Raw genomic sequence first — 25,634 nt, 5'->3', positions numbered from 1 at the left:
ATTTTTAAAAGGCCTCTGTAAACATGATCAGGGAATGTACAGCTATTTATAACAATTTAGATGGATGTCTTAAAGTAATGTGAAGATTTTTTCCTTTGGCCCAAACAAGAACATTTTGACAAAATTGTGATAAAATGTTAGAATAAAATGTAGAGCACCAAGGGAACCATAACTCTCCATAGAAGTTTTTTCTGAACTGTATCATTTTAATATTTACCAGTAAAGGTAAGTGATAAAGAAATGATTTTCCCATAATTATTTCTTTCTTCAATGTTATTTTGTACTTCTTGAGCTGAATGTGATGATTATTGTGGTGACGGTGGCCACAGGGATATATAGCAGTAACAGAAGTAGAATAGTAAATCTACTAACAATATGACAGACTTAAAAAGAAATAGTCAATAGCTCTGACTGGACTTTCTAAACACCCAGTGAATCATGCTAAAATGTGTGTAAACATTGTGGCCTTTATTAGAAGCTCTATGAAGGTAGCTTAAATTTTATTCCTTAGTGCTCTGGAAGCTAAGTGAACTCTAATTGTCACTTTATGAACAAATCTACCCCCCAAAAAGAAGATCTATTTGAGGATTCATGATCATGTTTCTGCATGAGCCTACCTTTACTGATGTATTAAACAAAAAGAAACCCTTCAGTTTGTTTCCCCAATATTTCACATTAATTCCTGTGGTTTAAGAATGTTCCTTCTATTTCACTCTTAAACATCAAAACAATGAAACCATTAATCCAGTTAATAACGGTGTGCATTTCTCAGAGATGTCTTTCATTTTAAATCAACAGCCAAAAGATTTTTCAGTGTTACTCCCATGGGTTCTAATGAGAGGTGGACAGGTGTTAAACACCCTATTCTTCTTTGATCACGTACATTAGTGTACCTGACTCAGATCCTCAACATCAAAACTGTTCTTGCTATTATTAAAAATATAGGTGGTCTCACTTCACAGTTATTCTGTGCAACACAGAGAAGTTACGATGGCATGGTTCTACATGGTGTTTTCTAGACTTTACTAGTTTGCCAGCTTTTGTGGTTAAGTCCGAGCTTTGAATGTCACTTAAATGTAGTCTTTCCTGTAGTTGGTTATGCAATGAATACAAAAGAGGTATCTGCAAAACGTGGAATTAATTTTGAGAGTTGGATAAAGACCTTGGAATAATAATGGTGACTATACAAGTCACCTGTGAAACTGTTCTCTCATAGGTGACATTAATTTCTTATCGATAGAGTCTTATTAGTGAAAGTGTTATGTTTGTACCTCCAAGAAAAGGAAATAATTTTCTTTTTTAGCAGTCTATTAAAATGTCAAGATTTATCTTGACTGCGGCTTTTGAATGTAAATGTTTGCGCCTAATTGAATTCCTAGCATGTGATGTCACCTAGAATTCTGATAGGGTCCAGTAAAATTTGGCCTGTAAAGACATACTTCTCCTGAAACTAAAAGGGGTAGCAAGAATATTATTTTACACAGTGGCAGAAAGATGGTCCACATAAGTTATTGTGATAATTTTATTTTAAGATCTTAAAGTATAGGGACTAAACTCATACGTGCTTACTCTTCTCCAGAGTATTTACTGGAAGGTTTTATATAAAAAGCTAACCTCTAACTATTTGTGAATGGTTGTTATGGTTGAAAATTCTAGAATTCAAACAATAAAAGTAATCTTGAGTATCAGAGTTCCATCCTCTTTTTTGAAAATAATAAGAAGAAAAATAATTATTTTACATTTACCTAGTGGTTTGCAAATAACAGACTTTCCTTGCTGTGCTGAAATGCAAAAATATGTCATGTCCAAATCTCTGGGGCTTTATTAAAACTTTAACTACTTTCTTCTTATAGACTTCTTAAAAAAATACTAAAGATAGTACAGGTATGTCATCTGGACTGTGTCATTCTGACAAGTAGACCTAAGTGCAGAATTAAGGTTCTGCACATTAACCTGAGAGTAGATCATTTTATTCAGGATTCACTCTTCTGTGAACAGCTTTATGTTATGATCTCACTCAGTATAGTAGATGAAATATTAATAGACCATTGAAAATGCAGTAAAGTTTTGGCGCCATGTTATGCCTTCATTGTATACCAAACCACCCAAAACAGTATATTTATATGTTTAGAAAACACCGTGGCTCAATTTTGAAAAATCAAACATCTTCAAGAACATAATAATATAAAGGAGTTTGTTATGGGAATCTCTAATTCCACTATTTCTGACCACAAAACATATTTGATCATGGCATATAAAGAACTATTGCAGAATTAACTCTGTTTCTATGAGTCAAAAAATTAAGATAAAGTGTATTTGGAGGGAGCTTATCAATTTTATCAATTGATAAAATTGCTAAATGTTATGTATCAATAAATAAATTCATTGATAAATTTTATCAGTTGATAACTGATAAAAAGATTTTATCAATTTGGTCATGTACTTTGGCTATAAGTAACAAAACAACCAACAGTAGAAGCTCAAGTAAGTAGCTCTAGAGGTAGATTGTTGTTGGTGTTGGTTCAGTTATAACAAATACCGCAGAGGCGTCTTTGTGATTCTTATGGTCTTTCCCAAATGGTTGCCAGAAGAATGAGGTGATTGCCAAAGTTCCAGACATCATGTTTAGCAGAAAGAAAGAAAAGGGGAAAAGGCGACAGCCACATCAAGGAAGCCAAAATTTCCTAGGGACCTTTATTAGAATCGCACCATCTTCTGGTTGCATCAGTTTGAGCAGCTATGGGTCACGTGGCTAGTCCTAGCTGTGGGAAGGAAGGCAAAGGAGAAGGGGATTATAAGTAGGGATTAGGTCTGACACATATTCTAATTTCCACCCTATTTACTAAGTCAAATTATTTGTGTCTTGTTTTTACTTATCAACCAAAATTTCTGTTGATTTTCTGACTAGCCGCAAACAATGACAGTTGCTTTTTGCCTCTGAAATTTAAAGTGGGGACCACCGGACTCATGTCATGTGTTATTCTCCCAAAAGCTTAAATGGTTTTGATTGATTCTCAAAACATAGTCTATGGTAGTAGCATATATCAGAATATATATTAGGATATGTATTCTTTTGCTCCAGCTTTTTCATTAGGAAGTTGTTGATGAAATAGACCAAACTGGAAGGCAGATGAGACTGATAACAGCAATGTTAAATGTTGTCTTTTCAGAAATACTGATTATTCTGTCCATTGCAGATCCCTTCAGATTGATTGGATGTCTCCAGGGAAGCCAAATGGCATCATTTTGGGTTATGATCTCTTACGGAAAACATGGCGTTCATGCCTTAAAACCCAGAAGTCAGTGAAGGACCACAGTCATGAACTCTGCAGAGCAGTGAAGTGTCAAAAACCTGAAACTATCTGTGGACCCAGGTGCTACTCCCCTGAGGCTAAGGTATATCTTTTCAAACTAGTCAGTGAAATATGTTTTTCTCACTAAACACTCCAAGTGAAATCACTTGCTTTTTTTTTTTTAACATATATAATTTTATTTCTCAAGTATACTTCAAGAAAGCTGGGGAAAAAAGAAATTACTATTCAACATAATAAATTAAAATTATGACTTAATTTTTTAAAGATTATCTGCTATGTCTATGATAAATGATATTGCTATCAAGTGACCTCCAGAAAAGTGAGAGGATACTTTTAACATTTTACATTTGTGTCTGAGGAAATCACTTGCTTCTTAAACCATGATTTATCATGATCAAGATTTCCACCTATCAAGAAGACCCCATGGAAAAGGAAGGATGCTTATACAAATCCTATCTTCCTGATGAGCATTTTAGCCTTCTCATTTTTCATCACCTTCACAGGAAAATGAGTTTATTGAAATGATAAGGAACCTCCCGAATTTGTTTGATTGAGTGAGTTGAATTTTCTTTACAACAAATCCATTCAGCTACAAGTGGGTGTTTGTTTACAGGACACTGATGAGTAACTGTGATTGGGACCTTTCATGGTTTGACTGAAATATTTTTAAATTATGGCCATTTGCCGATTAGTGTTCATATTAGTTGCAGTTTAAGAATCAGATCAATAATACAGCCAGACAGAGGGGTTTGTAGATGGTTTTTATTGATAAATGATGCAGAAAATCCTTAGTTTGAAGATAGGATTTCACATAATGAAATAATATTCCTATTTGTCAACAACATCACACATGTAATGACTAAAGCTATGACTAAATTCAAAAGATTCACTGCAAAAGGACATAGTAATTATGAAAGTGAGTTGTTGAAGCAATATGGATCAAAATACAAATTATTATGGGGCTTCCCTGGTGGCGCAGTGGTTGAGAGTCCGCCTGCCGATGCAGGGGACACGGGTTCATGCCCCGGTCCGGGAAGATCCCACATGAAAAAAAAAAAAAAAGATTATCCCTCCAGAAAAATGAAAACAATATTTAAAAACAATTATTATGGCTGACACTGGCTAAGCAGTTGCTATCATCTAAGAAATGTCATAAAGCTAGTAGTTACTAACTGTACTTTTTTTAGACACTTAGGCTCCAGAATTGTTATTATGCCTAAGTTTTATGTCATTTTAAGGCATTCAATGTGTGCCATCTGATGAGCACACTTTCATAAAATGAAATGAAATTTAGGATTTCTGAGCAGAAAAAAATTGCTGGAATAAATTTTCCCATTAAAATTCTCCAGGAGAAAAAAAAAAAAACTTTGATGCATTAAACAAAGTCATTTTGACTTTAAGGATTAAGGACACACACAGGTATTGTCAGTGAAAGATGAAGTCAATTAAAATCTCAGGAGGAAAAAAGTTGTTTGTAAATTTTGTTTGGGGTTAACTATGAATATATATTTCCTGGGTGAGAGGCTGGAGAGAGGTAGAAAATAGACTTATTGTGAGTCTAAGAGTCTTTTGGCTAAATCACTACAGGAGCATCTGTAATAGTTATACAAGCTTCCCCGTGTGATTACAGCCATGGGTGTCAAACCCCAGTGAGTATCACACCTGGAGGGCTTGTTAAAACACACACAGCAGGTCCCACCCTCAGAAGAAGTCTGGGGTAGAGCAGGAGAATTTGCATTTCTAACATGTTGCTAGGTGATGCCTCTACATCTGGTCCAGGGACCACACTTTGAGAATCACTAGATTACAGAATTACTTTTGGAAAACAGAGAGCAAGGAACAGGCTGCCTATCTGAATATTAGCTACACACTTACCAGCTCAAGTTATTAAAATTGTTTTCTGAGACAACGAACTTGAAGACTGAATTCGAAGATTAAGAAATACTCTGTTGGGCTTCACTGGTGGCACAGTGGTTGAGAGTCCGCCTGCCGATGCAGGGGACACGGGTTCGTGCCCCGGTCCGGGAAGATCCCACATGCCGCGGAGCGGCTGGGCACGTGAGCCATGGCCGCTGAGCCTGCGCGTCCGGAGCCTGTGCTCCGCAACGGGAGAGGCCACACAGTGAGAGGCCTGCCGTACCGCAAAAAAAAGAAATACTCTGTTCAGGAGGAGACCTCTCAAGAGAAATAATCTCCTGAAAATGTCCCCTTTGGGGACCCATCGATGATCTAAACCAGAGTTGGTTAGAAGAAAGGCACAAGTTTCACGTGACTGAAAGAGCTTGAGAATGGCACTGACACTGAAAGTATGGAAGGGAACCAGTCCTAATGGCCCATCACTAAATAAATGCTTGAAAATTTAAAAGGATGATAAGTCCTAGCGAATCTTGCTGAAGGAAAAGCCTGGATGTTCTTCGATGTCCAGAAACTCACTATACGTGAATGGGACTTGAATAAATTCTTTAAGATTGTACAACAAAGGGCAAGATTTTAGGTCACTGTCATAAAACAAGAGGAAGGTGTGTATTGCTTTACCCTGAAAGCAAAAATGACCAGCATTCCTAAATCCCACATAAACACAAAGAGAAGAGTTTTTGCTTAACTCTTTTAAAATGGGGCATAATTTGAAATTTTACTTGTCACATAGAATCTGTCATCAAAGCAAGGAGTCATGCAATTTAACCTTGGAATTAGACTGATTGTGGACCCTCATTGCTAATAACCTGACACAGCAAAGCCAATTTATTGCAGTTCGTTTACCAGGGCTACCTGAGGAAACATAGAAGACTTCTGCCCAGTTTCTTTGCTCTTGGGTCACTTTTGAGAAATGAATGAAGTACTAAGCTAGTCTTCAGACTTAGAGATTCCATATTTTACTGCCCTTGTATTAAGCATGAATCAAATGTCGGTGCAGGCTGGAAGTAGCAATGAGCAAAAAAGTAGAAGAGAAGCACCTCTTAAACAGTGGTCGATTTTGTCTGCCACAGGAAGCATCTATCTAATTAATGCAACTTACGCCGAGTATATGTTCTGAGGCTACATCTCAGCACTGTTCCGTGTTTCATTTGTTCTAGATACAGAGTGTCAGTCTCTCAGACCTCAAGTGAGCATGCAAAATAATTATTTGATTGCTGAAGCACATAATTTCCTCCACAGCTCCTGGAGAAAACACTGTTAAAAGGGCTTTTCAAAATTAATTTCCATATAAATTTCCTTTTCTATACATACACACACACACACACACATACACACACACACATATAAATGTTGGACACTGTTGAGATTGCCTTGTCTGAAGATTGGGTTCATAAATAAGTGATCATATAAATTAGTGTAAGGAAAATGCAATGTATTAAAAAAAAAAAAGATCAATGAGAGACAGGTTTCCACAGATGCAATGTTTTTAAATTAAACAATCATTAAAATAAAAACATATATATGAAGGAAATCGTTCATTTACAATTCTAAATCATCTTCTCATTGGAAGCACTGACATTCAAAAGATAATTCATATTTATAGAGTATTATAATAGAGCACAAAGCATGGTTGAAGGCTAAAAGAAGCTACATTGTATCAAATAGCACTGGTAGAATTTGAATGATACAGAGAAAATGTATTTTTTAAACCTTTAAATTTTTATCAGAAATATGCTACATTTGGTCTCAGATCAAGTCCTTATTAAATAATAACTGTATCACATAAGATATGGTGGTACAATACTCTTAATAAAACGATTTCTTTATACCTGATTCTCAAATTTCAGGTGTGTTGTAATGGAGTTCTCTACGACACTCAGCCTGGACACCGCTGTTGTGAAGAGAAGTACATCGCATTTGTTTTGAACTCAACTGGAGTTTGTTGTGGTGGCCGAATACAAGAGGGACAACCGAATCATCAGTGCTGCTCAGGGTATTACGTTAGGATTCTACCAGGTGAGGATCATTTCCAGTAGTACTCGGTAATCTTGGGAACCAGAAAAAACAAACATGTGACTTGTGTCAGTGAACTATTTGAAGCACCTCCCCACCAAAGATTAAACCACTAACACGTAGCCAATGGCCGGCTTTAGGTATCATTTCTTCTCTCCACTTTTTTGAAATATAAGCAAGACTAGGTACAAACTGGAGAGGGAATAGAGACTCATTATATGTATTACATAAAGAAATATATCTGGAGAGCTGGATAATTCCCTTTTTTGTGACTTTATTTTATCCACATGGCTGAGTATTCCACCATAAACTCTGTGAATTGCTTCGTGTTCCACTCCATGACGCTGTTCTCCATTTTCTCCATTTCTGTTCTGAAGGATGTACGCATTGTTCCTAGTGGGATCATAACCACAGATTCCATTTATCTGAGGCCCCCTAGTTGCTCTAGGTCTGGCAGGGGAGGGAGGGATGTAGCAAAGAGTAGCAATCAGGAATTTTTCCCTCCTCACCTTCTTTTCTTTCTGTCTTATCAGCCAACCGAATAAGCCATTTTCCAAATTCAACTACACAAAACAATGTCCAGTGGATATAACTGAAAATAAAGATAACAACAATTGGCATTTATAAGACAACAAGTTTCTGGCACGCTCTGTATTCAAGGCTTTACATATGATATGATACCTTATATTTTTTTCACAACTGTAGGAGACTGGTATTTTACCTTAAGTTTACAAATAAGGAAAGAGGTTCAGAGAGAATCAGTAACATGCCCAGATCCACATAGATGGGAGTAGAAGAGCTGAAATGCAAATCTGTGTGTCTTTCCAAAATCCATGCTCTTTGGAGCAGTCTACTTAATAGGTGTTAACATAATTATTAAACAACTATTCCAGACTTCTAAAAGCTTCATTACTGTTACTGTCAGTTACTATTTATTCTAGAAAAGCCATTGAGAATACCGATTTTTTTTTTCCTAGTACCTAAGTTTAATGCCTATTTCTTCTTTAAAAGCACAGAAAACAGATATGGGAGAAAGAGAAAAAAGCTAAATGTCTGGATGCCCAATGCTTTGAGATATCTAGTCTAACGTGAAATTTATGCCAAACATGTAGTACATTCAGGTATTGTTCAGTGTACCTTGTGTTTGGTACAAATATATCCGTCCAAGATATCTGTGTCGAGAAATTGTCTCACCCAGTATATCCTTTACAAAACACTGGAGCAAACAGGGAAGGTGAAATGATTAAATACTATGCAGGTTTATTCAAGGCAGAGATCTTCTATTCTTCATAATTTGTCCTTAAAATTAATAGAAAACTCTGCCCTTGTAAAAGTACAGTTATTTCTGATTCTTATGCAAAAATACTTTCATAATGAACTCTTAATCAACTGGATTTTCCAAGTAAGAAAATACAACGGTGACAGAAACAAAGATTTTGCAGAAAAGCCTTAACTTCGTTATACTACAAATCATAGTGTTAGGCAATGAATTAAACACTGTCAAATGCTTTACTCTCTCAAAATAATTTACACTTTGCGAGTTTTCAACTATATTTCACATCTTCCCTCCTTGCAAAAAAATCTGCCTTGAAAATTCTAACTATAGAGGTGAGATGGAAATCTTCTGTTGTTCCGTCCTTCCCATTCTTCAGACCAATAGGTCATATTAGGCTTTTCTCTAAGTCTAGCATAGAACTAAACGATTGCGTTTTCATCTCCAAGTCACATTAAAATTTTTGGTAAGTTATGATTTGCCATGAACTGTCCCAACTCTGAAAAATATCCACTATGCCTTAAAACTGATGAAAAACACTCGGTTGCATATGTCATGGCTGTGAACACCTAGGATCTTTACCTGTCACCTTTCTCAATCCTAGCACAAAGTGTCAGATCTCCAACGAAGAAATCAATCTACTCTTGTTCTATTTCCAGATGAAATTCAACTTTTTTTTCCCCCAAAACTGAAATAAGTCATGGAAGCTCAAAGGTCGTTTATTGATACTATACAAAACTTTTTAATAAGTAATTTTTAAAACAAGAGTTTTTAAAACCTCCATGATCTGTATATTGACACATGCTCATTCAGACCTCAAGCATTTTATTTTTTTATTATATATTTTTTATTTAGTTAGTTATTTATTTACTTTTGCATCTTTATTGGAGTATAATTGCTTTACAATGGTGTGTTAGTTTCTGCTTTATAACAAAGTGAATCAGTTATACATATACCTATGTTCCCATATCTCTTCCCTCTTGCATCTCCCTCCCTCCCACCCTTCCTATCCCACCCCTCCAGGCGGTCACAAAGCACCGAGCTGATCTCCCTGTGCTATGCAGCTGCTTCCCACTAGCTATCTACCTTATGTTTGGTAGTGTATATGTGTCCATGCCACTCTCTCACTTTGTCACAGCTTACCCTTCCCCCTCCCCATATCCTCAAGTCCATTCTCTAGTAGGTCTGTGTCTTTATTCCTGTCTTACCCCTAGGTTCTTCATGACATTTTTTTTTCTTAAATTTCATATATATGTGTTAGCATACGGTATTTGTTTTTCTCTTTCTGACTTACTTCACTCTGTATGACAGACTCTAGGTCCATCCACCTCATTACAAATAGCTCAATTTCGTTTCTTTTTATGACTGAGTAATATTCCATTGTATATATGTGCCACATCTTCTTTATCCATTCATCAGATGATGGACACTTAGGTTGTTTCCATCTCCAGGCTATTGTAAATAGAGCTGCAATGAACATTTTGGCACATGACTCTTTTTGAATTATGTTTTTCTCAGGGTTGGGTCTTCATTGCTGTGCACGTGCTTTCTCTAGTTGTGGAGAGCGGGATCCACTCTTCATTGCGGTGGCTTCTCTTGTTGCAGAGCAGAGGCTCTAGGCACGCAGGCTTCAGTAGTCGTGGCTCACGGGCTTAGTTGCTCCATGACATGTGGGATCTTCCCGGACCAGGGATCGAACCCGTGTTCCCTGCGTTGGCAGGCGGATTCTTAACCACTGTGCCACAAGGGAAGCCCTCAGACCTCAAGCATTTTAATATCTACCAATCTGTTGAGCATGGCCCTCATTTGGGTCTTTTAAGTGGTTAATTTTTCACAGGATTAGAATGCCTACCTTGATGTCAAAAGGAGAAAATGCAATCTTACTGGATAATCAAAGAATCTCAATATATCAGTACCGAAAAGAAGAGATTATATTGGGACCTCTGTTTTCAGCCAATGGTCTTTATTAACTGGTTTAACACTGTTTACATTAAGAAAGAAAGCATATTGACCCCAAACCATCTTATATTTCAATGTAATTAAAATTCAGTCAGTAGTCTGCCAGTTCAAGGCTGAGACAGGTATAGGCATTTTGATATTTCTAGACAGGTCTGAAATATTGGTGAATAATATTTACTTCATTTTGTTGGATAATATTGACTTCATTTTTTCTCACAACTTTCCTCCATAGAACCCCTATAACAAAGAACAGCAGAGGAAAGAATGCTCTTTCCAGTCCCCTTTTTTTTATAAATGTGCTAATGACCTCAAGCTAAATGTTAATGCGGGTCATTCTTTGATAAGAATAACAATTAACTGTTAAGACTGCATGGTAGCTTTTAGAGAGAAAACATTTTCAAGCCTGTCGTGAGATAGATTCATTTTGAGAGGTTAATGAGAAGGTGACTGATCCTTGTATCTTATGTCTAATAGCCCTTTTTTGAGCGGGGGGAAATCAGTTTTACTTCTCATTGATATAATCCACACCTCTTGTTATGAAGCCTTCTGTCAGTAACTGAATAACATTCTGAGGGATTCCAGAAAATATGACTAAAATATCCAATCGATATTTGTTATACTCAAAAGTGGAGGGTTTTTTCTTTAAAAAGGGTTGGTTTTCCCCAGTATAGGTGTGTACACTGTTCCTCTAAGCCCACCATTGTCCTAAGTGATGTTTAATTAACTGTTGCTGCCCCTGGACCTTGTGACACATTATGTTAAAGAAAGTTTGCCAACAAAGGACACTGAGTTCTTTAGCCGTAAAGATTTAAGAAATGGGAACTACATTGCAGACCAGACAGAAGAAACCTCTCACCCAGAGAAATGTAACAAACACAGCAACTGCACTGTTCACAGTAAGATCATTTCTCCATTTCTCTAGGTACCTCATGTAAGTAGAATCATATAATATTGGTCCTTTTATGACTGGCTTATTTCACTTAACATAATGTTTCCAAGGCTCATACATGTTGTAGCATGTGTCAGAACTTCCTTCCTATTTCAGGTTGAATAATATTCCATTTGTGTGTATATACAACGTTTTGTTTATCTGTTCATCTGTTGATGGATATTCGGGTTGTTTCCACCTTTCGGCTATTGTGAATAAGGCTGCTAAGAGCATTGGTGTACAATTATCCGTTCGAGTCCTTGCTTTCAATTTTTTTGGCTATATACCCAGAAGTGGAATTCCTATATCATATGGTAATTCTATGTTTAATTTTTTGAGGAACCGCCATAGTGTTTTCCACAGCAGCTGCACCAACAGCAATGCACTGGGTTTGAATTTCTCCACTTTCTTGCTAACTCTTGTTATTTTTTGTTTTGTTTTTTATAATAATCATAACTGGGTGTGAAGTGGTATCTCATTGTGGTTTTGATACACATTTCCCTAATAATTAATAATATTGAGCTTATTTGTGCTTATTGGTCATGTTCTTTAGAGAAATGTTTATATGTATGCTTTGCCCATTTTTTAATTGGATTGTTTGTGTTTGTGTTATTGAGTTGTAGAAGTTCTTTATATAGTCTGGATATTAATCCATTTTTAAATATGTGATTTGCAAATATTTTCTCCTGTGGGTCACAGCTTTAATCAGTTCATAGTGTCTTTAGATGCACAACACATTTTAATTTTGATAAAGTCCAAATCATCTATTTTTCTTATTGTTGCCTGTGCTTCTGGTGTCATATTCAAGAAATCACTGCCAAATTCAATGTCATTAAAATTTTCTCCTATGTTTTCTTCTAAAAAATTTATAGTTTCAGCTTTTATATTTAGGTCTTGGATCTATTTTTATTTAAGTTTTGTATATGGTATAAGGTATGGGTTCAACTTCATTCTTTCCATTTGGATATCCAGTTTTTCCAAAAAATTTGGTCCTTTCCCTATTGAATGGTCTTGACATCCTTGTTGAAAATCATTTGATTATACACCAAAGGTTTTATTTCTGACTCTCTGTTCTATTCCATTGGTCTATATGTCTGTCTTCATACTAGGATCACACTGTTTTGATTCCTGTAGCTTTATAATAAGTTTTTCTTTTTTTTAACCTCTTTATTGGAGTAGAATTTCTTTACAATGGTGTGTTAGTTTCTGCTTTATAACAAAGTGAATCAGCTATACATATACCTATATCCCCATATCTCCTCCCTCTTGCATCTCCCTCCCACCCTCCCTATCCCACCCCTCTAGGTGGTCACAAAGTACTGAGCTGATCTCCCTGTGCTATGCAGCTGCTTCCCACTAGCTATCTATTTTACATTTGGTAGTATATATAAGTCCATATAATAAGTTTTGAAATTAGGAAGTGTGAGACCTCCAACTTTGTTCTTTTTTGAGATTGTTTTGCTAGTTGAGGTACCTGGAGATTCCATTTGAATACTAGGATGGATTTTTCTGTTTCTGCAAGAAGTATTGTTGGAATTTTGATAGCAATTGCATTGAATCTCTATGAGGCAGGAGATAGATGGGCCCCAGGCTGAACAGTTTCTCCCCTGTGGACAGAAACTCCATAATAGCAGAAACTCCATAAAAGCAGGATGGAGAAGGCTGGGCCCCACCCAGAAAAGATATAAAAGACCACATATTCCTCATTCTTGAAGTCAAGGAGACCTCCCCAACTACACATGTGCAGAAAGGCTCCTTGGAGGTCAAAAGAAGGGGGAGCCACCCCATAGTAAGTGATGTCAACTACCCATAGGCCTCTTCATTAGAATCCATCTTGACTAGGAGATGCTCACGCACACGTGAGAGGACCCCGAGATAAACCATATATGGACTCAGAACCAGGCAAAGCAAGATGAGTGGCCAAAGGAAGCCTGGAAGAAATGCCCCATAAAAGTGATTCCAACTACCATGAGGATGAGACTCTCTCTCTCTCTCTGAGCCCTCCCATGTGTCCGTCCACACATACTGTACTCTTTTTCCTCCTAATAAAGCCTTTACTTGCTTCACTACTTTCCGTCTCTATGTGGAAATTCATTTTGACACAGCTGACGGACCAGGGCCTTGTCACTGGCCACTGGTCTAGTGGCTAGGATTCAGTGCTCTCACTGCTGTTGACCAACCTCAGTCTCTGGCCAGGAACTGAAATCCTGCTTCAAGCTGCTGAGTAGTATTGACATCTTAACAATATTAAGTCTTCTAATCCTTGAATATGGAATGCTCTTCTATTTATTTGACTCTTCTTTAATTTCTTTCAGCAGTTTGTAGTTTTCACTGTACATTTTCTTCACCTCCTTGATTAAGTTTATTCCTAAGTATTTTTACACTATTGTAAATGGAATTGTTTTTAAATTTCCTTTTCTGATTTTTCATTTTTGTTTTTTATAGTGTATGAAAACACAAGTGATTTTTGTATGTTGATTTTGTATCCTGCAACTCTGCTGAATTCTCTTATTAGTTCAAATGGTGTTTTGGGTGTGGAATCTTTAGGGTTTTATACACATGAAGTTATATTGTCTGTGAACAGAGATAATTTTACTACTTCCTTTTCAATATGGATGCCTTTTATTTCTTTTTCTTGCCAAATTTCTCTGGTTATACTTTCAATATTATGTTGAGTAGAAGTGGTTAAAGTCAGCATCCTTGTCTTCTTCCTGATCTTAGAAAAAGAGCTTTCTTGAGTATAACATTGAGTATAATGTTAGTTGTGGGTTTTTCTCATATGCTCTTTATTATCTTGAGGTATTTTCTTCTACTTCCAGTTTGTTAAATGTTTTTATAATAGAAAAATGTTGAATTTTGTCAAATGCTTTCTCTGCACCGGTTGAGACAACCATGTGTTTTCCTTCATTCATTCTGTTAATGTGGTGTATTACATTGATTGATTTTTGTATGTTGAATTATCCTTGCATTCCAGGAATAAATCCCACTTGGTTATGTTTCCCACTTGGTATCATTTTAATGTGCTAATGAATTGAATTCAGTTTGTTAGTATTTTGTTGAGAATTTTTGCATCAATATTTATAAGAGATATTGGTCTGTTGTTTGCTTTCCTTGATGTGTCTGGTTTTGTTATCAGGCTCATATATTTGTTATTCTGGCCTCATATATTGACTTAAGAAGTATTTCTTCCTCTTCAATTTTTTGAAAGAATTTGAGGAGGATTGATGTTAACTTTTCTTTAAATGTTTGATAAAATTCACCAGTGAAGCCGTCTGGTCCAGGACTTTTCTTTGCTAGGAGGTTTTGATTAGTGATTCAATTCTGTTACTAGTCATAGGTCTATTCAGATTTTCTATGTCTTCATGATTTAGTCTTGGTAGGTTATAGTAATTTGTCCATTTCACCTAGTGGGATGGGTTTTTGCCCAATGAATTTTGGATAAGAAAGACCTCAGGGATAACTGCTAAGAGTTCTTGCCCTACTTTTGTACTCTTTCTATATCTATCTGTAGTTAAATATTGTCCCATATTTTAAATATCATTTTGGTTAGCAGTTTATCTGGTTTTACTAACCAAGTTTTGGCATATCCTGTCTTCACAAGAGGATGAGCTAATTGACAGAGATCAGGGAGTCCAGGACTATAAATCGCTGAGGCAATCCTAAATTCTTCAGGGAACTTGTGCCTTTTCCTAAGAAGGTTTGGCAAGTCATTAACTAGATTATGTAAATCTTATCTGGACAGTGGTTTAAAGCTATAAAACCTGCCAGGTTGCCCATCATATTCACATACCTCATAAGATTTAATGAAGGGATAGTGTCCAGGGAGAAAGATATGTTTAAGAAGGGGCAGTGGAGGAAATAGAAGAGGGTCTCTTGAAGGTGTAAGAAGAAGAAGAGTAGTAAGGCAATGGGAGGAGGAGGTCAAGGTTCCAGGGGCAAGGAAGGCGTTGGTCATGAGATAGACAGGAAAGATGATGTTTGATTTTTACATCTTCCAGGTTCTTATTAGTCCTTTCTAAGATATCCTTAATAAAAGCAATTAAAATTTTTTTGTCTTTTAGAAGGCACTTCATACAAAAAAAAATGACTACTGATATTTAGAATATTTGAACCCTTTGATCCCAAGGCACTAGGCAAAAATTATTCTATTCTTGTCTCAAGTTTCTCAGAATATCATATAAAGGGGAAATGTGGGTGGAACTCCATCAGTGAAATGCAGTGTCTGCCATAGCTCAGCAAAATACTAGTATGCAGATATGAATATAGTATTTTTACCTCCTTTCATTTAATTAACCTTTCCATTGGAAATCTTTCGTTTGGTTAAAGAAATGTAGTTTGGTTAAAGAAATTATAATCAAAAGCAATACAAATTTATCAAGAATTGATTTCTGAGTCCATCCCACTTTCCAAAAATATATATATACATATATATATACTAAATAGATAGAAAAGTAATTGTAGACAAACTTTTTTTGTTGCCTCTAAGTTGGCATAGACCCATGTTTATACACGTGTTTATACAACTTCAATGCAAACATTTTGAAGCGGTATTGAGATTTTGCAACTCCAGTATGACGATACCTGTCAACCAGTTGGCATCTGCAAGATCATTGTGATAAAATTTAGTCGTGAGTCAAAGCATATTTTTTTAACTCATGCAATGATGATTATTGTGCTAAATTGACAGGTGAAGTATGCTGTCCAGATGAACAGCACAATCGGGTTTCCACTGGCCTCGGCGACTCCTGCTGTGGCAGACTGCCATACTCCACCTCCGGAAACCAGATTTGCTGTGCTGGGAGGCTCCATGATGGCCATGGCCAGCAGTGCTGTGGTGGACAGATTGTGAGCAAAGATTTCGAGTGCTGTGGGGGAGAGGAACAGGGTGTGGTGTACAGTCGCCTTCCAGGTAAGGAAGCCTCACCTACCTTTCAGTAGAGGGAGAATCTCAGAAACAGAGACGTTGAGAAATTTGCCCTAGATATAAAACACATAAGTAATGAAAGCTCACGTTAATTACATCTAATGTGGCAAATAGCTACACATTGTCTAACAAAGAAAAATGTAACCTCACTTTTTTTATGTGCATGTGATGCGTTTCATAAAAGCAGACCAAAACTCTTTCTTCTTGAAAAGTGTCATGTCCACCAGAAAGCAAACAAACAAACACATCAGTGCATTGGTTCTGGACCAAGAGAATAATTCATAGCAATACTGAGAGTATACAAATTATTATTGATGATGTTGTGCCATAATTCTTTTACTCCTTTATTTTTCTATAGCTATTAAATTAGCATTAATAGCAATCATTATCATTAAATGAGTACTTACTATCTAGGAGGTACTATGCCCAATGTTTTATACATTATTCCCTCAATTAATCTGTACAAAATAGGTACTATTATTATTCACATATTTAAAATGAGGAAGCTGAGGCACAGAGGTTAGACACATGCTCAAGATCACACAGTCAGATCTAGATTTGGGGGTGCCAATATTTATAAAATTTGGGAGATGCTTTTTAAGAAAATAAAACCAAATGATGAAGACAAGATAAAATATAAATATTTATTTATAAGGGGAAAAGAAATGACAAGAATTATACATGTAGAAGGATAAACCTGGCAGATTCCACTAACATAAAAATAGTATATTTGGATTATATAATTTCTGACATCCCTCTATATTTTTTTCCCTGACATGTTTAACTGACACCCTTGGTCACCTCTTCATACAGCCATGGCTTTGTACTATAATTATCTGTAGAGAGAATAGAAAGATAATTCATTCTTTCCTGTCACATAGTTAATCAAAAATTTGTTTAATTATTTAAAGTTTAGAAAAGTGACTTTACACTTCACAACTCATTATTGTAATATTATGGAAATGTAGGTTATTTTCAATTTTAGAGAAATACCTACAAAGGGTTTTTTAAGATTTTAGGGCATTTTAAGTTTTCTTGTCTTAAGGTGATTTGCAGTGACTTGTCTTAAATATTTGTTGAATTGACAGCATCATTACCAGTTTTCATGGATATCCTTATTGTAGGACTGAATTTAAGTTGTATTTTATCATAGATGCCACTATTTTATCTACAAATCAGTAAGAAGTCTAGATTTTTCCAATATAAGTTACTTCTTTTCATAATTTATCAAAGTAATCATATTGCTTATGCATTGCTTCAATCCTAGATCCATCATTTTCTTTTAATCGTTTCCTACTTTGAGTATGATTTGAAATTTATTTTGTTACAATTCTCTTCTTGATGTCAGAATATTTCAGTTGATTTCATTTTTACAGCTTTTATTTCATATTATATTAATTTTTCTAACTGATCTTTTTCTTTAAACCTTCCCTTTATATGCATACAAATTAAGAGTCTATAATTTCTCACATTCCTTATCTTTCCAAATTGTAGTGAAAATGACATATTTAAGCCTTAACAACTTTTTTATGAAAGTGGCTGAAATCATATAAATTTAGCTACTGAACCCAAACTAAATATTCCCCAGACTCAACTTCCCCTTAGTTTGAGTCCATAAATGTCCATGGTTACCCTAATCTCAATCAATATGAGGCCATGTATGACAGAGGACAAGTTAAAAGGGCAAGAGATAGTGGCCATGACAAATTGTAGTTAAATATTATACATTCACAAATTTTATAAAAATATATCTATGCTTGCCTTGGAAGGGGCTCATGCAAGCGAAGGGCCTTGAAGATCAATTTTCCTGAACTTCACGATGAACCTACCCCTGCAACTAGTATGCATTGGAATCCCAGTCCCTCCAAGTTAAAATTTCAGGACATCATAATATCTTTTTTTTTTTCATCATAATATCTTGATGGAGATAAACTATGAACTCTCTGCTGTCTTTCTTTAATTTCTTCTCAGAGTTATCCGTAATACAAGTAACAATTATTTAAATTATTATAGTGTTATTGTTAAATACCATGTTCTTGTACACATTCTCTTCTGTGTAAAATTCTGATGGGGAATTCCCTGGAGGTCCAGTGGTTAGGACTCCGTGCTTTCACTGCCGAGGGCGCGGGTTCAATCCCTGGTCAGGGAACTAAGATCCCGCAAGACACACAGCGTGGCCAAAAATAAAATAAAGTAAGTTCTGATGAGAACTATTAAGAAGAGCACTTCAATAATAAAACTAAATAATCAAAACATATTAAAAGTATCAATCCTGGATGTACCAGAATCTTGTGCCTTAATAAGGATACTAGACTCTCAGTATTTTGATAGCCCTTAAATAAGTAAGAAATGCCAAATTAAGTTATTCATAACTAAATTTCAATCCTCCCAGTGTGACAAAAATTCATCTCCTTCTTTGAGTCAAAAAAAAAAAAACCTGATTTCTAGTTTCTTATTTTATCTTTGTACGACCATCAAGTGTATTTCCAAGGCATTTACTATTCTGTGAAGCTATAAATCACCTCTCTGGATCCACACTGTATCCATCTTATGCCTTTTTTCATCCAACCCAGTAGGACATATTTAAAGGAAGATTTTAATGTGTATATTGTCAAAGTGGTTGATAGTCCCATGTCATTATGTTGATCTCCATCAACTGTCCAGAAAATAGTAAGAGTGGCTAGTTGTCCTATATACAACAGAATTAGATTTCAATTCTGACATTTTCATTGACCTAAGGAATTTAAGGATTATCTCCAAGAAATGGCACAGGGCACCTGGATCTGTACTATAAGGTAACAAGAAAGTTGAGTTTTCCAGGTAAGACCAAAAAAACAAAAACAAACAGCAAAAACCAACCTCCCAAGATCTTCTTAAAAAATGAATGATGTATTAAATCATATAATACACAAGTGTCCGGTATAGACACAGAAGTCATTTCAGAAATATCCCCTATGGATTGTAGACGTAAAAGGTTAGCATTCTAAAGATAACTAAAGTCCAGTCAAGAAGCCCAGCTCAGTGTTTCCTGGACACTGCTTATTGGCTAGAAGATGTATACGAGCAGCAGGAGACAAATCACAACAACAACACGTGGGCAACATTCCACGTTCACTATTTGCCAAGCTGAGTTCTGTGTGCTTCACACACATTAACACATTTAAACCTCACCGCAACCCTATGAGGTAGGTACTATTATTATCTCCATTTTACAGATGAGGAAACAGAAGTACAGAAGTTAAAAACTTTTTCCAGATCACACATCTAGTAAGTGGCTGTTTTACTTCAGGTAACACTGTTACTGTAAGTGAACCTCAAAATATGTAAAGGCTCAAAGATAATAGAGGTTCATTTCTTTCCCATATAATAGTATTGTGGTGTGAACATATCTTCAGGGTGAGATCTCTTTCCCACAGTCATTCTGGCTGTTGGAAGCACTGTCATTTTCAACGGGTAGCTTCTCGGGTCACCTGGGAGTTGTCTGCAGTCAGAAGAAGAAAAGAGTATGAAATAACAGGTGTGGGTTTTTTTTTTGGTTTTGTTGTTGTTGTTGTTTTTGGCCAGGCTAGAAATAGCAGATAGTTTTATTGACATTTCATTGACTGGAACTCAGCTATCTATCGATACCTAAATACAAGGGAGTCTGGGAGATCTGCCCGTGAATTTCTTGCCACTGTGACTAAGAAGAGTTTCTAACTCAATTCATAGAGTCCATGCTCTTAACCTTCCTGAGCATTCTGATACCTGAACAAGCCCTGGATACTCTCCACCCCAAACCATATCAATGTTTATCAAGTCTGATGAACAGGCCCAGTGTAACTACCAAGTTGCCAACATTTTCTGATGACCAGAAAAAAAATGAGACGTTGACTACACACCACAAGTGTGCCCAAGTTAGAAGAAAAGGTGCTGTGTATGTGTGCTAAGCTCTAAGGCAGTGACTTTTAAAGTATGTCTCGGGGATTTCTGAGGGTCTCTAAGACCTCTGGTGGTGTCTGTGACATCAAAACTATTTTCACAATAATACTAAACTATTATACGCCTTTTTCACTGTCATTCTCTCATAAGTATACAGTGGAATTTTCCAGAGGTTACATGACATGTAATATTGCAACAGATTTTTTTTAATTGAAGTATAGTTGATGTACAATATTGTATAAGTTACAGGCGTACAATATCACGATTCACAATTTTTACAGGTTGTATTCCATTTATAGTTATTATAAAATATTGGCTATATTACCTGTGCTGTAAAATCTATCCTTGTAGCTTATTTATTTTATATATAAGAGTTTGTACCTCTTAATCCCCTACCCCTACCTCACTCCTCCTCCCTTCCCTTTCCCCACTGGTAACCACTAATTTGTTCTCTATATCTGTGAGTCTGCTTCTTTCTTGTTGTATATTCACAAGTTTGTTGTATTCTTTTAGATTCCACATATAAATGATAACATACAATATTTGTCTTTCTCTGTCTGATTTATTTAGCTTAGCATAATGCCCTCCAAGTCCATCCGTGTCGCCACAAATGGCAACATTTTCGTTCTTTTTTATGGCTGTGTAGTATTCCATTGTGTATCTGTACCACATTTTCTTTATCCATTCATCTGTTGATGGGCATTTAGGTTGCTTCCATGATATTGCAATAGTTGAATGCAGAAGCAGGTAGGAGAATTCAGTTACTTCTGTTAAGGTAGACATTAAAGAGGCTTGCAAAAATAAACAATGTCATTCTTCTCACTAATTTTTCTCAGTTTGGAAATATGATTATTTTTTCATAAATATTTATGTTATTAGCATGTTATATGTTTATCATTATTTTAAATGAATTAATGAATATCTATTTCAAACGTTTCAGTTTTAGGCTCTAACCCAGTAAATATCAACAAATCTTACCCATATAAACAAAAGCTATTTGGGGTCCTCAATTATTTGTGAAAGTATAAAAGGGTCCTGGCACCAAACTTTGAGAACCACTGCTTTAAGGCTTAGTAATCAGGTCTGCTAGAAATTCATGGCCATTAGTTAGTTATCCTGTACTATGACTAACCAGTTGAGTACCTCTTTCTCCTTTAGATGTGTTAGCTAAAAACAGGTCCATTCAAGGCAGAACCATGGGGCTTCCCTGGTGGCGCAGTGGTTGAGAGTCCGCCTGCCGATGCAGGGGACACGGGTTCGTGCCCCGGTCCGGGAGGATCCCACATGCCGCGGAGCGGCTGGGCCCGTGAGCCATGGCCGCTGAGCCTGCGCGTCCGGGGCCTGCGCTCCGCGGCGGGAGAGGCCACAGCAGTGAGAGGCCCGCGTACCGCAAAAAAAAAAAAAAAAAGACAGAACCATGGTCATGAAGTAGTGGAGATGCAAAAGTGCTGCCCGCCCACCCCAACACTGTAATGAGTGAGAGTTTGAAAACAGCAGTAAGCTGTCTCATTTTAGCATTGTTGCTCATCTGTTGCTTTTTTTAAGTCAATTGCCATATTCCTTCATTCAATAAACATGTACCATGTAGTGACTATATTCGAAATATCATTCTTAGTGCTTTGTGAGTGTAAAAATGGCTAAGATTCCATTTTTACCCTTAAGGACTTGCAATCTAATCAAGGAGAAGAGTGCCTGTAAGATTAAACACAGGCATAAGAGAGGGATGAATACAAGCATAATCTTAAGACTGAGTGATCACTCCAGCCAAGATGATGAAGAACGCTAAACCGCTGATCGGAACCGCAAACGAGTAGGATTTTGAGACACGTGGATGGAAGAAGGACGTTTCAGCTAAAGGGCATGGCTTGAGCTGAAGTGTGAAATTAGCAGCCTGCAAAGCATGTCTAGGTAGGAGTGAGCAGTTGGGTTGATTGGAGGAAGATGCCGCGTGTAAGGAAATAGAGGGAGATAAAGCCGAAAAGCCGAAAGGGTTTGAACGTTATTTGGTACTCAGGGAAGAGTCAATGCGATGATGAGAACTGTGATTTATGGAGATAAATTAGATTTGGGTGGCAGAATGGATGTGAAGGAGAAGGAAAGATAAGTCAGTTAAAACTCTTGCCAAGGGCCTCCCTGGTGGCGCAGTGGTTGAGAGTCTGCCTGCCGATGCAGGGGACACAGGTTCGTGCCCCGGTCCGGGAAGTTCCCACATGCCGCGGAGCGGCTGGGCCCGTGAGCCATGGCCGCTGAGCCTGCGCGTCCGGAGCCTGTGCAAAAAAAAACTCTTGCCAAAAGTGCCTGTTCTAAGAAATGGAATAGAGGTCACTGTCCACTAGGACAAAGACTCTTAATCTTTTGGAGGTCGGACACTCCTGGTAGAATCTTTTGAAAGTTACAAAGCCTCACCTCAAATAATAATATGTAGGATACACACAAACATTTTTTTGCCATTTCATACACCCTTGAAGTCCGTCCATGGGCCCAAATTTCAGAATCACTGGTGTACTTCAATATGATATACATGCTAGCCAACTATTTCCTAAGCAAACTGCCATTCCTCAATTCCTGTGAATCAAAATTAGCTCCAGAGTTTCCCCTGACCTTCAACAGTTCCACCAACTCTGGTAATCATGGTGGACTGAAAGAATGAGCCTTTTAAAAAGGAAAAAAAAAAAAATCTCTTTCTAGTCTCTTGACCTCCCTGCAGGTTTCACTGGAAACAGACACGTTCCACATGTCTTTTTCCTCTCTCTGTTGCCGCGCCCTCCTGTCGCCCCTAATGATCGTGACCTTAGTGACCTTCCAGAATATCCATATGGCCCTTTCTTTCCTCGGCCTAGCAATACCGTACCTGCTGCTTGAGGGTTTGGATCTCATGATATTGTTCCTAAGCCTGGCCCCTCTCCCTGCCTGGCATTGTGGGCCTGCCACGACACCGGGCTGGCTCGTAAAACATCTCTTTATGTACTTTATTACTTAAACTCTTTTATTTGCCTGCAGGAGCCCTTTAACAAAATCACATTGAATTGACTTTCTCACACCAAATCAAATCTCCCTGGTCCCAGTTCAGTTGTCTTTGTCAATATGTATTTTATAAATGGAGTGAATTAACAGATGCTGTTGGAACAGAAGTGCTGGAGTAGCGTTTATGTTTTTAGTGCTCTCTCTGGGCAGATGAGTTGTGTAGGAGTGTTACACAGGTACCTCGGGATGGAAGTCATGCTCGTCATTTCAGTGGCTATGTATTCTGAACCATTTTCTTTGAATATATTTTAAACCCCTTTATTACTCTTTTTATTCGTAGTGTTTGCTTATATGGTTTTATCATTTGTGCCATCAGTCTTAGATTGGACCTGATTATACCCCTTCGTATTAAAAGATGAACCTTAAAGCCTCTCTATCAGGCAAAGAGGACAGGATTTTCTGTTAGCCATGAGGAACTAATCATGACATACCTTTGGAACATACTGCTTTATTTCTATTATCTGTGTTCTCCATGCAACCTTGGATATGAAACTCTGGGATGAAACTGTTCTAGAATAAAGTACTGACTTTCCGTGTCCTAGATTCTGACATCAGTCGAATGAATGACTACCCCTGTTACATAAGATGGAATGTGGGGACTTTTGCAGAGAGGAAAATACATCATAGAAATCCATTGTGTAAGATGTGTATTGAAAGATTTCCCAGGAAGATTTCCATATGATACAATGACCTTTTGAAACGTGTAAAGTATAAATGCTATAAAATACATTGCAATGATCTGGGGAACATTTTCACCCTACCCTGTCTCAGTTTTGTGGTGGTAGCCATAGAGCCAGCTGCTAGTGAAGACAAGATGCATTTCTTTTCTTTCATGCTCTGCCATCAACTTTGTTTGTCCTGAGAATGACTAATCACAAACCTGTTTTTTTTTTTACATTCTTCTAGGCCTGAAATATAATTCCCCATGGTCAATCCCAGAGTTCCACAATGATTTGTCATATTCTAGACTCTGTTTTTTATGACTGTACTATTTTTAACTCAAAAGCATGACAATCCTTGGATAATTTTTAGAAAAATGGCACACAGAATTAACAGTTTAGAAATTCATCAGGACTGTATGTTTATAAATGCTCTCCTTTCAGCCATGGACATTAAGTAAGTGTTAGTAACATATTGGAAGTATTCATAATATTATGAGTCAAAAAATGCTTTCCTTCACTCTTTTCTCAGTTGTATCCAATGCGACAAAAGCTATCCATTGGATATATGCACTATTTGGAAAGACAATATAGGCTGTTTGATCTCAGAAATAAATATCTAATAGTTCAGTACATACTCTACCCCTTTAATAACATCTGCATCTTGTTCAAAGAGAATCTCCACCTTTGTACAAATTTAATGAAGAGCCTCTGGAAGTGTAGATCAATCCATCAATAATACATGACCTGTTTTGTTTTTCTTTGGGCATATTTAAAACTGTGATTTCTGTGTGTCACAGGTCAAAAGTCAAGTGCTCCATGTGATAAATTAGGTAGGGTCAAAAGTTATTGCAATGCAGTTTCAGAAGATTGTCTGTCTCTGAATTTGCAGCTCATTCATGCTGAAGTGATGCACTATGGGAATTACTACCAAGCTCTGCTCGGCAACATCTGCTCTCCCTAAGTGAGTTAGTGCACGTCAGACATCTTTATGTCAGAATATTGCAGTGATGGATGCAGTCTTCAGAAAATGCTGCATAAAAATCTGGTGTGCCGTTCTGGCCATTAAGTGAAATTACTATTTAAATTAATGGCACTGTCACAGTTTATCTGTGCAAAGAATGAACGCTGATTAGGGTATTAAGTAATTAGCAATTTATCACGCTGGAACAAGGTTGATAATAATTAAAGAAGTAATGGTTTACCAAAGAAACTAGAAAGGGAGTCACTTCTTGTTATGTGAGTGAAATCTTGGCTTTAAATTTTAATTCAGTGAAACAAAGATGAAGCTCTTTGTGAAAGAAAGCATCCTTTTTTTCTAGTGTAAAAACAGTTCATTATCAAAATTTTAGTTGACCTGTCAAAAGTCCCTCAGAGCGATCAGATGACTGATTAGGAGTTTGGAATTAGGTCAATGTCTGCATTTTGATTTTATACTTAAAGCATGGTGAAACCATACAGTAATTTGGGAGTAGAGGTGGAGAATGTATTCTGCTCCCTAAAGGGCCAGTGTTCAGATTTTGATTGCTCTTTAAAATAGAAACATGAATTATTTTAAGAAAACTGCTGGAGAAAAAAAAAAATGACAGCAAAGAATCCAAGGTTGTATTTAAATGTCTGATCAGAAAGCAGCAGAAAAAAAAATGCCCAGACAATATAAAACTTGAAGCTGTGGATTTTTCTTTTGTGTGTGTGTGTGTGTGTG

General features: G+C 36.8%; 1 protein-coding gene across 1 annotated transcript in view; it reads left to right on the top strand.

Moving 5' to 3' along the window:
• USH2A (usherin) overlaps window positions 1-25,634 on the top strand; it is a 774,017-nt gene that overhangs the window by 555,768 nt on the left and 192,615 nt on the right. Inside the window, exons 47-49 of the mRNA XM_027122185.1 lie at window positions 3,198-3,396; window positions 7,079-7,247; window positions 16,092-16,313. Of these exons, the coding sequence (XP_026977986.1) occupies window positions 3,198-3,396; window positions 7,079-7,247; window positions 16,092-16,313 (590 nt within the window). The remainder of the gene's footprint in view (window positions 1-3,197; window positions 3,397-7,078; window positions 7,248-16,091; window positions 16,314-25,634) is intronic.

The sequence above is a fragment of the Aethalodelphis obliquidens genome, unplaced genomic scaffold (genome assembly GCF_003676395.1).
Source record: "Aethalodelphis obliquidens isolate GAN/ISIS:26980383/991018 unplaced genomic scaffold, ASM367639v1 scaffold24, whole genome shotgun sequence".
Lineage (NCBI taxonomy): Eukaryota > Metazoa > Chordata > Mammalia > Artiodactyla > Delphinidae > Aethalodelphis > Aethalodelphis obliquidens.
The sequence above is the reverse complement of the archived record's forward strand: the minus strand, read 5'-3'. Positions and strand labels throughout refer to the sequence as shown.